Source organism: Micropterus salmoides, unplaced genomic scaffold, assembly GCF_014851395.1.
Source record: "Micropterus salmoides isolate LMB-PRFRI ecotype aquatic unplaced genomic scaffold, ASM1485139v1 Ms_hic_scaffold_2, whole genome shotgun sequence".
NCBI lineage: Eukaryota > Metazoa > Chordata > Actinopteri > Centrarchiformes > Centrarchidae > Micropterus > Micropterus salmoides.
The window spans coordinates 52,158,496-52,177,015 of NW_024041150.1; the positions used below are offsets into that span (position 1 = coordinate 52,158,496).

The following is an 18,520-nucleotide window of genomic DNA, read 5'->3' on the forward strand; positions in this document are numbered from 1 at the left end:
AAGGTGCCTGATGTAAAAACACTAAATTCAGCACCGAACCGTTGCTGCACAAAAAAAACACAGCAATAAATACGGAATTTACAACAACCATGTAAATAAAATTTAATGCTTTTAAGACCTTATTTTTAGAATTCAAAATTTAACACTATATTAATACTTTTAAGACCCCGGGGGTACCCTGGGTAGAGCTCATTCACCAGAGGTGTTTAGAGATTAGAGTCTGACCCAGAGAAACAGAGAATACATTTAATGCTAGAGAATAATTGTGGAGTCTAACAGAAAAGCCTTTCTCAGCCTTGATCCACAGTGGAAACTCCTTTCTTACAGGAAAGCCTGAGACAAAACAATCACAGAAGGTCATTATATCAAAACACTAGTACACTAAGTGGAAATTATAACACCACATAAGATGAGCAAAGAACATAAGGTAATGACATATAGAGGATTAATAAAAGTACATACAGGTAAAATCCATTTGTTTCCATTACAGTTCCCCCTTTGGCCGTCCCATGGTCACTTTAAGTTTATAACAAACTGTCCGTTCATCAATGAATGCTCTCATCTTACTGTTTAAGCAGACATCCTTAGTAGATAGAATAAATTAGCTTTAGCTGTTTTTGTAGAACAGAGACATTCTTTAGTAGTGAGCCAGCTAGGGGATCAAAGCATTATTCAGGCCGACTGGTCAAAATCATCAGTGTCACAGACACACAATTATCTCATGGAATGAAAAACAAATTTATAATTGATAACATCAGCTGGTGGAGCAAATTAACTCCTCCCACCTGAAACGACACCAGCGTATGCCGTGATGGTAATCAAGTGAACCTGCTCTTGCACAAGGAGTCCCTACAGTTGTGACCAAGTGGTAACGTAGCTGGTAGACTTTGATCTGTGTGGGACAGTGAGCTGCACTTGATTGAGGTGCTGAAGTTAACGTGTGGATTTGTGGAGAGATTTCTGCCTGATGTGTTTTCATTTAATTTTGGTTTCACTTACAACATGCAGTCCAAAACTTTGTCAGTCAAATGGTCTGAAAGGGATACTACCAGCGGAGCAAAAACGTAATGCACATCAGGGTAAAGGGCAGGTAGACTTAAAATATTATGAATTCTCATTAAATGATGAAGTTACTCTCGTAATATAATGATTTTTTTCCTGGACATGTCAGAGAACACATATGTGAGAGAGAGTCTGAATGGGCAGAAGTTTTTTTCATTTCTCATTGGAGGTGAAAAGGTGCCACACGCACATTTAAAGAGCTTCCTTCCCCAAAAACAGACACAAAGAGGAGGGAAGACTAAATTATGACTCAGCAGGGATGATATTTCATGAGAAAAGTTTATCACATGAGAAACAGATCTGAAAGCAGCACAGAATGACTGATTGCTGCACTGCTTGAGGTTCTGTAGCATTTGAATTGTCAACTGCCACCTGAATTTTTCCCTTTAGATAAAGATTTCTACTATAAATTGTTGCAGACATTTTAACCAGAAAGCAGGACATATAAATTCATATAGTTCAGCTTGATTTCTAAAAAAATAGTATTGAAATCTCGTCTCGTTCTTGTGAGCCAAGTGTCATCACATGTTACTACTCCATCATAGTCACATAATAACAAGTGTTTGGATTTAGGGCAATGGGAGGAGAAGCAGGAGGCAATACACAGCTTGGCTCTAGAAACGAAATGTTTAGCACAATGCATTGTGAATGTTCTTGTGTATTAAGAGAATGAATGTTAAGAAAAGTTTTTCCACATTGGTCAGTTGTACGGCTTCTCTCCTGTGTGAACGCAGCGGTGCAACTTTAGATAACATGATTTAGTGAAAGCTTTCCCACATTGGTCACAGCTGTACGGCTTCTCTCCTGTGTGAACGCGTTGGTGCAACTTTAGATAACCTGATGCAGTAAAAGCCTTCCCACATTGGTCACACCAGTACGGTTTGTCTCCAGTGTGAACACGTTGATGGACATAAAGATAACCTGATGTATTAAAAGATTTCCCACATTGGTCACACCAGTACGGTTTATCTCCAGTGTGAATGCGTCTGTGCTTTGTCAGATCACTTCTTGTAATGAAAGCTTTCACACACTGGTCACAGCTGTACGGTTTCTCTCCAGTGTGAATGCGTCTGTGCGTTGCCAGGTCACCTGTTCTAGTGAAAGCTTTCCCACATTGTTCACAGCTGTACGGTTTCTCTCCAGTGTGTATGCGTCTGTGCTTTACCAGGTCATGTTTTCTAGTGAAAGCTTTCCCACACTGGTCACAGCTGTATGGTTTCTCTCCAGTGTGAATGCGTCTGTGCTTTACCAGGTCACTTGTTCTAGTGAAAGCGTTCCCACACTGTTCACAGCTGTACGGTTTCTCTCCAGTGTGAACACGTCTGTGCATTGCCAGGTCACCAGTTCTACTGAAAGCTTTCCCACACTGGTCACAGCTGTACGGCTTCTCTCCGGTGTGAACACGTCTGTGGATTCCTAGGCTACCTGACTGAGTAAAAGTTTTCCCACACTCGTCACAGCTGTACAGTCTCTGACGAATCTTTAAATTTGCAGATGTTGTGAAGGATTTGTCAATGTGCTGACAGCGATGACGTTTGAGTACATCTTGTCCTCGCCATTTCTATATCGGACATACAGAGAGAAAGACACTGAGTGAGAAGTCATGGTGGAGCAAGCTTTCTAGAACCATAAATTATATTTAGAGCATGTCTGTGGAAAATAACCCACAATGTTAAAGTCTGACTAATGCATTACCACCTGTGACAAACAACTGCAGGGGTGTGTCCATAGAGGGCCCTGGTGGCACAGACCTCTATAGCAAGTTGACTGATCATCACCAGGGTTGGGAGGATTACTTTAAAAATGTAATCCAGTACAATTGTTAAAAATGTTATTAGTAACGTAATCCCATTAGCACAAAATAAAAGTAATGTAACCTGATTACTTGTTACTTAAATGTACAAATAAATGCGGCGGGTAAAAAAATATATATTTCTGGGACTGCACACCACTGTTTACTGTACAAAAGCACAACTTTATTCACTGATTGTGGAAACTGGATATATTATATTTCCATATTTAATGGAAAATATCTGGTTTGGTTTTCTCACTGATGTCCCCTGGCTGCTCTGCCTCAACTCTGTGATTGACTGAGTTCCCTGATGGACAGATAGCTTTAGCCTAACTGAATTTATTCCATTGCTGGCGGTGATCAAGGGTCTCTTGCTTCTAGCCCTGGGCTTGAGGGACTAAATGCTGGGGCCCTTCAGGAACCTGGCCCCAGCATTTGGACCATTCCTACCAAGCCTCCCTATGACCTCCTCCACCTCCCCCCTCAGATTATGTCTCACTACACACACCTAAAGGACTCTGGGGGTGCGGGCAGACTGCGAGATGTTTGGTGTGCGGAGCTTTTTCCCTCCTTCCTCCCTCACCGGCTGCCGCTCTAAGCTGGTTTAAGTCCTATTTATCAGATCGATTTGAGTTTGTACATGTTAACAATGAATCCTCCATGCACACCAAAGTTAGTCATGGACTTCCTCAAGGATCTGTCCTCAGACCAATCCACTTTATATATGCTTCCTTTAGGGAATATTATCAGGAAATATTCCATAAGCTTTCTTTGTTATGCAGATGATACTATCTATCGATCAAACCAGATGAAACTCATCAGTTAGCTAAACTTCAAATGTGCCTTCTGGATGTTAAAACCTGGATGACCTGTAATTTTCTAATGTTAAACTCAGCTAAAACTGAAGTTATTGGGCCCAAACACCTCCGTGGTGCATTATCTGGATAGAGTTTCCTTGGATGGCATCGCCCTGGCCTCCAGCACCACTGTGAGGAATCTTAGAGTTATCTTTGATCAGGACATTGAAGTCTCACATTAAGCAAATTTCAAGGACCGCCTTTTTTCACCTATGTAATATTGCAAAAATCAGCAACATCCGGTCTAAAAATGATACAGAAAAACTAGTCCATGCATTTGTTACTTCTAGGCTGGATTACGGCAATTCCTTATTATCAGGCTGCTCGAAAAAGTCCATTAAGACTCTTCAGCTGATCCAGAATGCTGCAGCACATGTTCTAACAGGAATCAGGAAAAGAGATCACATTTCTCCTGTCTTAGCTTCTCTGCATTGGCTTCCAGTAAAATCCAGAATAAAATTTAAAATCATTCTTCTTACCTACAAAGCTCTTAATGGTCAGGCACCATCTTAAAGAGCTTACAATACCTTTCTTATCTTACACCATCTCCACATTAAAAAGTAGGCTTAAGACTTTCCTCTTTGATAAAGCTTATAGTTAGGGCTGGCTCAGGTGAGTCCTGAACCATCCTTTAGTTATGCTGCTATAGGCCCAGACTGCCGGGGAACCTCCCATGACACTGAAGAGAGGTAAATAATCCATGGAGGAAAACAAATCACGGTGAAAGACACACTTCAGAAAGTTATTTTAACCTGTAGTTATAGATTTTGAAATTTGCGGTAAATTTAAGACCTTAATGTCCCCGATTTCAATTTAAGACATTTTAACACTTTTTAAAGGAGCCGCGGGAACCCTGCATTAGACAATGCCATCGTCCATCGGTGATGGCTGACAGATGGTCGATGGTTGACCAGACATTGTGATTGTAAAACCTTGCCGCATTTCAAACACAGGAAAGTTAAGCTTGGCTAAACTAAAGACAAAACGAGAACCCACAGAGGAGTGCGCTCTACCTCCCGGTCCTGAGGTGAACTGTTTTGTTAAAGTTTTTCATTTTTAAAACTCCGGAGGGCGTTTTAGTGAAGACTGGCACGTTATTTGTCCATGCAGAAAAATCTGTTTTGATTCTTCGTCTGCATTACTTTATACTTTCACCAAATCTTCTGTAAGTACGAAATCGACCATCTGCTTCATGTGTATGGCCACTAGATGTGTGTTTTCAGTCGTTTTAATGGAGAATGATATCAACTCTAAAACACAGGTGCGAACAGAGATCGTATCTGTTTTAATTCTCTGTTTCTAAACTGAGACGGAGTAGTGTGGATAGGGCATAATATAATAAGAACATTCGTGCTTTGTTTCAGAAATAAATGTTATATTTTATTGGAAAAGTTTGGATTATTCCTCACAGATACCTGATAGTAACAAGGTGAGGGAAGTGTCGTTCAGAATAATTCAGATATTACCCGGCTAATTATTACATGGTTAAATTTAAGAGACATCAATACAAACACCAGAACATTTTTACAAAACATCAGCAGATTCATCATTTAACATATTTGTACATCTTTGTAAGTAATCTGAATTGTAACCCCCTTTTGCACTAAAGACGACTTTTTAAAAAGGCACGCTAGGTATAATCCTTGCTTTTCCTACAGTACTTATACTGTTCATTTTTGCAAAGTACAAAGCCAATAGAACCATGTTGTTGTTTGTGCCATTTTAGACCAAAACCAACTGTGATAGCGTGAAAGAGAATCAAGCATTCTATCGTACTGATGTGTCCTTCCGTTTCAAGGCTTCGAAGTGTGTCGAGTAATCTGGGGTGATTTTTGTGAAGCGCATATCGAGGCTTGTGATTCGAAAGGGGCAGCAAAATGCAATGGCTCATCCTCAACATTGTGGACTTTTGATTTGATCTTAATTGAACACAATTAGATTGTATCTACAGCTTATTTTAAATTACTGAAATATTTGATCAGCTTATGTCAAAATTGCTTTGATCAAATAACTTGACAATAATTGTGATGAAACAGAGGAAATTTTAGCTGGGTAAGACTTGCGGCAGCAAGAACCTGTTGAGAATTTTGTTTGGGACATTGTGGTTTTTTTAAGAATTAAACTGGGGGCTCTTACCCCATATTACCCTAATAATATTTTTCTAAAGCAGATCAAATCAATCAAACCAAAACAATTAGCAGTGAAGTCATAGTGAAGGTTAACAAGAAATCCTCCTCACAGATCATTCAGACGGATCATTGGCCAAATCCCAATGTCCCCCCCAAACCCTAAGCCCTGAACCCTCACAGATTTTACTGATGTCACTTGGAAAGTGATAAGTTTAAGTTTAAGAGGCTGCGAGGACTCAAAATGCTGTATACGGGAACGGGACAGCACATCTCGCCCTACAGAGTGGAGGAGAGGTGGCCTAAATGTCAACACATATTTGTCAATCAATATACTATTGTTGGTCAAATAGCATCATTAAGCAAAAACTAAAATAAATAGTTGAATAAACTAAGTGTGTAATACGGCAACTGCATTCCTCTGACTTCGTGTTTAAGTTAAAACGTCATACCGCTATGAACTGTGGGAAATTCCCTCACCCAAAGTCTGCAGAAATTCGGACTTACGAAAATGGTCTATAAAGGGCTCAAAATGTCCGCGACAGAGCCCTCGCGCACTTGACGATTTGACAGTGGGAACGCGCCTCAAAGTCTGTGAAGGTGGACATTGGGATTGGGCCACTGATTGTTCTGCGCGCTCCGCTTTGACACGTGCTGCACCGCGCATGCGCCGCGCGGGAAACCCAAGAACAAAGAAACAAGCGGTGAAGCCACAGTGAAGGTTCACCATGACACTCCGCCATGACACGTGCTGCACGCGCATGTGCAGAACCCAACATCACAAAGTAAAGAGAAACGCTCGTGAGTTTTTCTTTCAGCTTCCTCTCTTCAAGATGAAAACAGGAATCACGGAGACACTTTGGAAATCAAACCACGTCAACACAAACCCTGGAGCGGGTTTTCAGGCTCTGATCTCTAACAACAGAATGAACGGATGATACACGGACCCTCGAGACTCTTCCTCGTGTCTTTAGTCTCGTGATGAAGTCATGAACACTGACCTGAACATCGGTGCTATCAGAGCACGAGGCTGCTGTTTGGCTCCTGCGGTCCGGGTTCTGGTTCTCCATCGTCCTGCAGGTCTCCGCTGTGACTGGTGGACCGTGTTGTCCTGGACTGAGTCTGGATTCTGGTCTCGGAGCTCTTCAGGCTGAGATACAGGAGCGCTGCGGGATCCCGCGGAGTGTTCTCGCGATGTCACGGCGTCTCGCCCCGCCCCTTAGTTACTGTCGCTAAGGCCGTTTAGAAACATGGCTCCTTGATTTCAGGCAGAAGATGAAGTTTAGTTAGTTGGTTTCCTGAAACCAGCTGATCATATTTGATGTGTATGAGGGAGTGTGCTTCACACAGAGCAGAGTTTTAATGAAGCGCTTGTTATTATCACATCAGAGGCTCATGAAAATATCCTGCTGAAGCTTTTTGTACAACAAAGACAGAAATAACTTCATGTGTTACATTTAATGTTGAATTTACAGGAAGGCAGAATCATTAAGAATTAGTCGTAGACAGCGTTTCACAAAGTTTCTAAAGTGTCCTCTAACTCAACAAGTCACTAAACTGCAGGATTGTTGAAGGGAGTCTGGGACTTTCTCCCCGGGCCACAAAGGAGTAGCTATATTACGGTTACTGTTTAAATGGTGAAATCAGATGAAACAGACAGTTTGTTCACAAACATCTGCTGCTTCTCTCGGCAGCTAAGAGAGTCCAAACACATCATTAACATCACAGTGAAGCTGTTTGTTCACTTAACGGGCCATCGTGTGTTTGTCCAGGTCGGCTCTCTATTCAAATGGGGATCAGCTGCTTGAAAAGGCGACTGATGCGCATTTTCACCTCTCTTCAGGTGATCAGCTTGAATAGGAGGCAGAGAGCTGAACATGTGGACATCAGCTGGCTATTCAGCTGCATTAATGAGCAGCCCAAACAGATGCAAACACAAAGCCACTGAAGGAAAACTGTGTGTTGTGAATGTAGCCTGCAAACCTCTTTAGTCTCCGTTAATACAGAAGAAATTAGAAATATAACAACATGTTGATGTGATGCTCACTTAATAAATAAATACTGGTAGTTGGGAATAATATTTGGGGAGGATCTCTTCTCTGTGGCAGCAGCAGGTATTAAAAGCACAAAGTACAAACCGAGCAACACAAACAGCTGCAGCTCTCTGGATATTTGTGGCTCATTCAAATACATGAAGTCAAACAAACTTTATTTCTACAGACACAGAGAAGTCAGCAGCTGTAGTAAATCATAACCACTGACAGGAAGCTAAGAGTCACATTAAACCATGTCAGAACTTTCTACACTATCAGGATTTAGGAGATGCTGGAAGCTGATGTGTTTATATTTTGGACCCGTCAGAATTTGTCATATTTTGTCATATTTTCTTAACCCACAACAAATTTATAAAAATGTGCTGGAATGTGGGAGCAGACAGGTTTCACTGCCTGAACGGTGGGAACAGAAAGACATCTCGAACACACATGCAAACACACACACACACACACACACACACACACTAACAGCAGGCCATGTAGGAGGAAAACAGCACCTCCACAATTATTGTTACCCGAACACCACATGTGTAAATGTGTGTGGCTGGTGTACAGTTTGAAGAAAAATGAATGAGACTTTGAAACTCTGCAAATATGGCTTTCTGTTTTGGTGACATTTCGATGTCGTAATAAACATCAGAATAAGTTTTCCACCTTTGAGTGCAATGATCTCATGAGGGCCTTGGAAGCTTTGGAAACCATTTTAACTGTGTCTCCCTTTATGTCGGGCAGGTTAGGGTTCTCATCACTGCACAGCACATAGTTCCACCATAACGGCTGATGCACCATTTACTTTCCTGCTGGCTAGATGCTTCTTATAACTGAGCCCAGCTCATAATCATAAAATCTAATATCAATGTTCAGACACTTAGACTCATCAGCATTCAATGAAAACATTGCTTTTTTAAAATCTAATTAGATAAGCAGTGCCTGAATTGAGGGGCAATAGCATACATGTTCACATGTATTTGGTTGTCGATTGGAAACCGTCAGTATTGACAAAACACTTTTGTCCGCAGCTGCAAAAGGAGAGGTCATGGTGCCCAATGAATGTGCACACAGGTATTTCATGGTTCCACACACGGCCCTGCATTGGAAATAAAGCACCGTTATCCTTGTCACTCCTGGTAATGTGGTGGCATATATTCAAGATACAATCACCACATCAATAAACAATCAATGCATACAGACCAGACCATCCAATCCAGTAAAACATTTTGCCCAAAACACATTATAATACCAATAAATACTCAGACTGCTGGTGGGTCATTTTAAATTGTCTTAGGCCTTATGTTACATGGATTCTTAGAACTAGCAAGTTTGCATGTAAACAACAAAAAGGTGGCTACACTGAACTGTAAAAGCCTGCATGAGAGAGCTATGTTTGGAATTTTAAAGCAGTCTATAACCACACAAGTCCAAAATTCACAGCACCATCAGCAACACTTTCTCACACCTCAGACCCAACTTCCTTTCCTGCATCCGTACATGCACCGTGGACTCCAATACCAACCACCTTCCCATGATCAGGGCACCAAACGGTCCTTCCTCCAACTTCTGGGGCAGTTTGAACCCCCAGTGGCAGTGCATAACCCTCCACCTGTGTCACCTTCTCAACGCAACCCAAAGCCACAGGAAGAAAAAGAGGACGAAGAGATTGTCCGTACTCTGGCTAGCATTTAGTAGTCAAAGGTATCTTAAGTTGTTTGGATGTTCTTCATGAGATTGATTTAAATGTTGTATATTTTCTGACTTGCAGTTTTAATACTTGCTGTTCTTTAATATTTGAAATATTTTAATATTAGCACATATAATACACATAATATTGGCACATTTGCAACTGTTTTGAACTATAAATGATTATTGCCAGGTATGTGTACACATACAAGGAATTTGACTCTGGATTGTACATTGCTCACGATGTGCTTACACATACAAAAATACAAAATCACAATAATGAAAATAAGATTAAATCAGACACAGACTTCAGTGTAGACAACACAAATATACACACAATATAGACATACTGACAAATAGTGCAGTGAGCAGAGTGCAAAGGTATATGTACATGTCAGAGGTGGATATGATATACAGGTACATATACATGCACACATATACACAGTGCAATGAGGCATAGTGGAAAGGATGCTGCAATAAACAAGTATAAGTATATATTCAGAGAATAGATGGTTTTGTTTAAGTGTTTTTCTCCCATTTATAAAGGTTTGCTTTCCAGCTTTTATCTATTCAGTGTAAGTAAGTTTGCCAGTAGTTTATGCATCCGTTTACCAATGTAACTTTGTTCAATTTGCAAGTGAAAATGGACTGCACAAAAAGATAATTTAACAAAATAGCTAGAGTGGAAATACTGTGAATTTATATATAATAAAAATTTTAACTTTAAGTTAGTTTCAATAACACAAAAATTGAGTGACTAAATCTGTGAAAATGTAAAAGCATTAGATCATATATAGAAATCACATGCAGTCATGTCTGTTCAGTGTGTAAAATGCATTGTGTGTCCATCAAGACTCTACTTTGCACTCATTTTCATTACATTTACTTCAGTGTGGACAGTCACTGACGTCCTCTCTGCTGAGAAAACAGCCTGGTCAGTACATCTCTGACAGCATGTGGCCCAGCCTCTCTGGGTTGGGGGAGATCAGAGTCATTGGGTGTATGTTCATGGGCTGATTCCATCTAAGTTTCATCAAAACATTGTGCATGAATTTTACAAAAATTGTGCAAAATGCAGCACGTTGTTACATGTGGAACTTGCAAGATTTGAACATAAAAATAACATCTCCATTGTCCTTTGAGTTGACCAAAAGCACACTCCACAGTCATACGAGCTTGGCTGTGGCGGTAGTTGAAGTATTCCTGATCGTTCTATTTTGTCTGGAGTAAACACCTCTTTCCTTCCCCTTAATAATCTATGCAGCAGGAGTCTTGGCTAGCGGTTTGGCTAGGTTATAAAAAGCTGTGTTACGTAGGCCTAGATGAACTTTAGAGACCTAGAGACATTCATATTTACCTATACTGGTGGTCAACAACAGCTTGAAGCACAACCGAGTGGCAACCTTTTCTGTTGAAATAGGCAGTCGCGTTATGATGTGGGGCTACGCCACACACACACTGAGGGAACCTCCAGCGCTCCTAAAAGGCGGTCACCATGTCCCAAAGCCCTTGTCCCTTGGGCAGTTAAATGCAGTGAACAAACACAGGCCGTAGCGCTCTGGCAATTTGGTAGACTCTGTGGCATACAGTTGCTGTACTTATTCCAGAGATGAGAACTTTTCGCAGATGTTGTCGAACAAATGTCGGCTCATTCTGAAGTTTGCCATCCAGTCATCTTCGCCAAAAGACCCCAAGACAATACGTTCCCACCACTCATTACTCCGTTCTCTCACCCACAAAGACCGGTTCACTGTTGTGGCATTCACAGTAGCCGCAATAACAACAGCTGCAAATAGGGCCTGTTGTCTTTTCTGTTTGCACCTAATAGAAAAACGTTGAAAATGACCCCTTCCGCGACAGACAAAAAGTAGAAACAGGCGGTACAGTAATAGCATCTCTAATGATCCTACACCTGCCATGTTGACAAACTACAGATGATTTCCCGCCACCTCAAAGTACTCACGCACTGGAGGACAGAGATCCGAACTCAATGTGGATAATGAGAAGGCATTAAAAATACAAGGTGTAAACGCAAAGGTAAGATCAACACTTGGACTCTGGATAACTTATCTGGATACAAATAACATTTTAATAGCAGGTGTAAATGGGCTGTCAGAGTCTTCATGACGATTCAGCAAATGAAAATGATTCCATGTGTGTGGAATCAAAATCAGAAATGAATCCTGAAACTGGTTTAACTGGGTCTCTCTGGGTAATCTGGTCTCAACAATGGCCGTCCTGGATAACCAGTGTCAGTAAACGTGTATTTTTTTTACATTTCATTTTAACACTAGGCCACCATAATTGTTGGTAATAAACTTTTGACAGTGTTTGTCTATATTGGGATAAATTTGGACTTAAATGCATGTCCATGTTTTAAAAATGACAGTGAAATCAGCCCAAAACGCTTTCTGTGCTTATCGATAAACATGACGGACTGAAACGATCTTGTTATTGATACTGCAGCCTTAATTTAGCCCCAAGGCCTGTTTAACACCATATTCTGTACCCGTTGCACCCTTCTTTTATAAACCTGAACGTCCGCTGGGGCTCAGTCCACAGGTCCAGAGGGTGTTAACGTTGGGTGTTACACCAACTGATTTCAGTCTGAACAAAACCACATTCATACAAAATAAAAGCAGTGAATATATCTATAAAATACAGATTATTTAATGAAAATGTGTTTAACTACAGCTCAAACAAGAATATATGTATGAAGCAATATTTCATCAAGCGTGAAGTTTAGTCTTGACCATGGGCAACACATCTGTAATAAATGAGTCTAAATACAAGCGTCATATACTACCTCTTTGTTGAATATTTTTTCCATGAGATGAGAGATTTCTCTCTCTTTCTCTCAGGCCTATTGCCATCAATGTTTAGGTTGCAATGTTGTCAGAGCACAAACTGACATATAAACAATAAAAAATATATAATTAATAAACAATGAAAAAACAAAAAATAAAGAAAGGAATAAAAACAACAAAAACAGAATATAGGTCTATGTTACATTGAAAATATGTCTTGGTTTTGACAAGCAGTAGCATTTTTTAAAGGAACACGTATTAAAATAAACTATTAATGATAATAATGTGATAATTAAGTTACTTTATACAAACAACAATGGTTCTCCGTTTGTTGAGAATAAAATTGGTATCGGAAAAAGTATCATTCAGGAACCGTATCGAAGTAGAGGTTAATGCACAACATTTAAAAATCTTTGAACGATACCCAGCCCTAACGCTGAGCAGTGCTCAGTCTGTCACTGGCTGGTCGTTGTCCGTTTACCCCCCACCTCAGGCACAACTCTGTCACAAGGCCACGGCCCCTACTCTGGTTGTCCTGTGCAGTCCTTTGCTGCATCTTTTAAATGCAGGGAGAGAGCTGGCAGAATTTGGGTGTGTAGGTACTCTAAACAAATCCAAACCCATCCATTTTCATCAAATTTTGATGAGCCCAAAAGGACTCATTTCACTCCAATACTGAGTGACCATTGCTACCCATGGCCAAGTCACTAATTTGTTTAGCTGACGCTTTTATCCAAAGCGACTTACAATTGCTATACATGTCAGAGGTCGTACTGGAGCAACGAGGGGTTGAGTGTCTTGCTCAGAGACACAATGGTGGATGGGTCACAGTGGGGGATTGAACCCGGGTCTCTCACACCAAAGGCATAGTTTTTCCCCTAGGTATCTACCCCATTGATGTGATATGTACTGTGAGCTCTTACTAGTATTTCTTGCTGCTCTTACTAGTATGTACTGTCAGTTGTAGATGTGTAGTTGATGCTCTGTTGATGCTTGTATGTTGTTCCTCAAATATAAGTCGCTTTGGATAAAAGTGTCTGCCAAATGAGTCAATGTACTGCATCACAGTCACATGATAATGTGTTTAGAACAATGCAGTGCGAAGTAAAAGCTTTCCCACATTGGTCACAGTTTTACGGTTCTTCTCCAGTGTGAACACGTTGGTGGATTTTTAATTGACCTGATGTATTGAAAGCTTTCCCACATTTTTCACACCAGAAGGGTTTCTCGCCAGTGTGAACACGTCGGTGGGTTTCTAGGTGACCTGATGTAGTGAAAGCTTTTCCACATTGTTCGCACCAGTACGGTTTCTCACCAGTGTGAACACGTTGGTGGGTTTTTAGTTGACTTGATGTTGTGAAAGCTTTCCCACATTGTTCACACCAGTACGGTTTCTCTCCAGTGTGAAAACGGCGGTGGGTTTCTAGGTGACCTGATGTAGTGAAAGCTTTTCCACATTGGTCACAGCTGTACGGTTTCTCTCCAGTGTGAACGCGTATGTGTGTTTTCAAGTCACATGATGTAGTGAAAGCTTTCCCACACTGGTCACAGCAGAGCGGTTTCTTTCCAGAGTGAACAAGGCGGTGCAACTTCAGTACATCTGATCTTGTGAAAGATCTACCACACTGGTAACAGCTGTATGGTTTCTCTCCAGTGTGAACCCGTCTGTGGCTTTCTAGGCTTCCTGACTGAGTAAAGGCTTTCCCACACTCGTCACACCTGTACGGTTTCTCTCCGGTGTGAACACGTGTGTGAATTTCTAGGTTATTTGATGTAGTGAAAGCTTTTCCACACTGGTCACAGCTGTATGGTTTCTCTCCAGTGTGAACACGTAGGTGCACTTTTAGGTGACCTGGTTGATTGAAAGCTTTCTCACACTGGTTACAACTGTACAGTTTCTCTCCAGTGTGAACACGTCTGTGAATTTCTAGGTTACTTGATGTAGTGAAAGCTTTTCCACACTGGTCACAGCTGTATGGTTTCTCTCCAGTGTGAACACGTAGGTGCACTTTTAGGTGACCTGGTTGACTGAAAGCTTTCTCACACTGGTCACAACTGTACAGCTTCTCACCAGTGTGAACACGTAGGTGCACTTTTAGGTTACCAGGTTGAGTGAAAGTTTTCCCACACTGGTCACAGCTGTACGGTTTCTCTCCAGTGTGAACTCTCTGATGAATCTTTAAATATCTAGATGTTGCGAAGGATTTGTCACAGTGCTGACAGCGGTGAAGTGTGAGTCTTTCTCTTCCCCTCAGCTTCTATATAAACAGAAATACAGAGAAAAGGACAGAATGAAATGCTTTATTATGCCTCTCGATAATTTGTGACAGACTGTTAACTGTGTAACAAATACATTGAGTAAACACTGACGAACAACAGTGATAATATTTAAGTGTGCTGATCAAAGTCATTGCTGTGACAATTAAGCAGTCCATGAACCACTGCATGTTCTCTCTCTTTCTAAGTGCTGGGTAACAGTGTGGAGTAACATTTTATTCAGTTATTTGAACACAATACATCATCACACATCTATTTACTCAGTGCACAGGAATAAATAACTTCACAACAAATTCTTGCAGACTAATCAACACACGGCAGCTGGAGCTTCTCGTGTCAAAGGTGAAAGCCAGTTTAATGTTTTGATGAGAAGATGTAAAAGGAAACTTTATCCTTTTGGGTACAAGAAAAGAAAAAACTTTCTTCTCAATTTTGAGAAAATTGCTTTGAAAGAAAAGAGATGTGTGTTCTCTTTTAATAAACAAGGCAATGTCATTTTATATATTGTCACCACAGGTGAATGACTTTGCATATTCCGAATCAGGGCACAGAAGCTGCATTAAAATGCTTTTTGGGTGATCAGATTGTGACCGGGTAGCACTTGACCACATGAAAGTACACGTGTAAATGCAACCAAGACGCACTGAGGACAGATTGTGATCCGATCAGCAAGATGACCTCTGGAGGTCAGGGACACCATGACCACATGGATGTAAATGCGTTGTCAATTAACATACAACTACTTGGGCGGAAATATGTACCGGTCGCAATCTTCTGCAAATAAATACAAAAGTCTGACAGCGCAGACAGGCGCCTAGAAAGTTTGTCCATTCAGTGTTGTGCATTAACCTGCTCAAATAGCGCCGATTATTGATCATGTTTTTGGAGAACTGATTGTGTCCGTTTATTAATGGAAACTAGGGCTGGGCAATAAAACAATAATGATAATTATCCTGATACAATTTTCCTCAACAAATTAACAAGTGTTCAATAAATATTTGATTAAATTGATTTGAATCACGAACAAATTAGCACTTTCTTTTCTTCAGCCTTAAATGCACCATCGGCAAATTTAATACCTACAGCAAATTTACAGTCAATATAACACGATTAATTCCCCTGATTTTATTTGAAGACTTTTTAAGGAGTCACAGGAACCCTGATATCTCTAGACTGTCTTGCTGACCAGGCTAGGCAGCTCCCGGCAGCAACTATTTATTACGTTTGATAAATTCTGATGGGCAACAGTGCTTATAAACTTTAGCTCGGTAAAGATAACCGCAGCGTGCATGAACATGCGTTCATATGCATGTGCACAAAATAAAACTTGCGCATTCCAGCAGCGACCTCTGTGCGGACACAGACAACACACTTGAAGGCGGTCCTCATAGGAACACATCATTTTAAAATGAGACAGTGATTATCTGTGTTAGATAAGTTAAAGCCTAGTTCACGCTACACGATTTTTAGCCCGATTTGCCGCTCGTCGAGCTCTGCGACCGTCTGGATCTGATCGGGGGTAAATCAGCGTTCGCCAGTCGTTATGTGTGAACTACACAATGACACATCAAAACAGCTCTCTGAGACATTGCCGACATCTGCCAGATATCTAGCACGCCAAATATTTTGAAGAGTTGGCTGACTCAACATCCACATCCAGCCGATGAGAGCAGGCAGCTACTTTTTCACTGCAAAACAGTTTTTACTCACCTCCAGCTCTCTCTGTAGCTCAGACGATCCCTGCTACCTGCCTAATAATACTGCGTAACTACAGGAACATTCAAGATTTTTTACAACTCTGCTTACCTTATTAGTCTTGTGTAATGTCTCTAAAGAATGAAAATAAATACTAGGCTCCTCTGTACCTCAAACATTTTAAGGGAGTTATTGTCCCTTTGATGCAGTGCAAGATTAACTGTAAACAGTTTTAGTAATTGCACATCATCAGCCCCAGTGCCACTGTTAGGGTTGATTATCACTTAAAATTTTACGATACCAGTGCCAAAACCAGTACCCTTAAAGTGATACCGATAACAATTCATAGTTCTATTGCCATATTTTAAACACTTATGATCTCAGTGCTACGCGAGTGTGGCCTATCAAGAGCACTAGCCTGTGGGGCTGCAGCTAATGCTGATTTTAGTACTCAAAGCATCGTTTAAGAAATACTTTTGAATACTGAATATAATTAAAATCCATGTTGACAACCCCCAGGACAGAGGGACTAACTAACTGTGTTGTGTTCTTGATAATTATGGACTGACTCAACATGTGACGAAGCCCACGCACAATAAGGGTCACACTTTGGTCATCTCCAAGGGTCTGGAGGATGTTGCTCTCTGATCATTACTGTGTGTTTTCTTTGAGAGTGCTATCTGCGTGCACACAAATGTACAAACAGAGGTGATCACAAAACGGCATATCACTGAAAACACTAGTGAAAAATTTATTGAGGCTTTCTCTTCAACACCCGCCCTCTCACAGGTCTCAGTCAATGAGCTTGTAGATAATTTCAGTTCTAAAATTACAAATGTTCTTGATGCCATTGCAGCAGCCAAGGTGAAGGTGGTCTCTGGTAAGAGAAGATCTCCATGGAGAAATGCCACGCTGGTTAGAACTCAAAAAAGAGTGTTGAAAAGCTGAACGCAGGTGGCGGAAAACAAATCTCCAGGTTCATTATGACATCTATAAAGAGAGACTTCGCATTTATAATTTAGAACTGAGAAATGCAAGGCGGTCCTTCTTCTCTGACATCATCACCAAAAACACTAATAATGCACGTTTTCTGCTGTCGACAGGATAACCAACCCTCCTGTGTCTGTAGCCTCTGAACTTCTATCCACCAGGGCCTGCAATGAATTTACCTCCTTCTTCACAGACAAAATTCAAACAATTAGACAAGCAATCAGTGCCTCCATGTCAGTAACAGGATATGTCTTGTCCCTGTGTCCACTTAAAAACAATTCATATAGCATGAGACAATTAGATTCTATTAACCATAAAAACCTGGAGGACATAATACAACATCTGAAATCCTCCTCATGCTGCCTCGATATTCTGCCAACAGGTTTTTTCAAAAATGTGTCTAAATGCATGGCCTCAGATTTACTACAAATTGTCAACATGTCTCTCCTCTCAGGTAAAAAAAAAAAAAAAAAAGAACAATCTAGACAGGTCACTAATGAGCCCATATCAAATTTCCCATTCTTAGTGCTTTCTTCAGGGTACCCACGGAATTCTCAAAGTTAAATTTAAGACTTTAAGACCTTAATACCACCTTGGATGAAATTCAATACCAACTTTGCTGCCGTATAATGCAAAATCTGTATGAATTTTAAGCCCGAGAAAATTATTTACAGTTAGATAAATTTAATAAAACATTTTATTATAATACACTATAGCTTTTTGGGGTGTTTGTAGTTTGATATGAATCAAGGACGTCACTTTCTGTTGAAAAGTGGTAGGGACAGAGGTTCAAATTAGAGGTGTGACGATACACTTGCACGATTTACAATATTGGGTTCATGACAACAAGACGAAGATATTTCAACACCATTTTGATGAAATATTCAATGCTGAAATATATAAATAGAGGGTCTGGGGGTCCCCTAGAAAATTTTGAGCACTGAACACTTAATTTCCTGCATTCTGGAGAAATGTTCTGCACCAATTGATGGCAGAATAGTCATATTTAAATAAAGTGATTCAGATGACAATTCAAACAGAATATAATGCAGTACTCAGCAGGTTGTTTTTTTAGCTTAAGAAACTTTTTTTGGACAATGCACATTTGTTTCTTCTATATTTAAATGGCATTGCATGTTTTTTTTATTGTGCAAACGGTCTGAGGTAGCTGCGTCGCTGCATC

General features: G+C 40.6%; 2 protein-coding genes across 2 annotated transcripts in view; one reads left to right on the forward strand and one right to left on the reverse strand.

Annotated features, from left to right (window-relative positions):
• LOC119912613 (butyrophilin-like protein 2) overlaps nucleotides 1-18,520 on the forward strand; it is a 566,400-nt gene that overhangs the window by 59,120 nt on the left and 488,760 nt on the right. The window lies entirely within an intron of this gene.
• Nucleotides 90-16,526, reverse strand: LOC119913342 (zinc finger protein 836-like). The gene is made up of 3 exons (XM_038732751.1): nucleotides 16,518-16,526; nucleotides 13,513-14,633; nucleotides 90-2,531 (listed from the first exon to the last, which is right to left on the reverse strand). The coding sequence occupies exons 1-3, from the start codon at nucleotides 16,524-16,526 to the stop codon at nucleotides 1,763-1,765; spliced, it is 1,899 nt and encodes a 632-aa protein (XP_038588679.1). The 3' UTR covers nucleotides 90-1,762.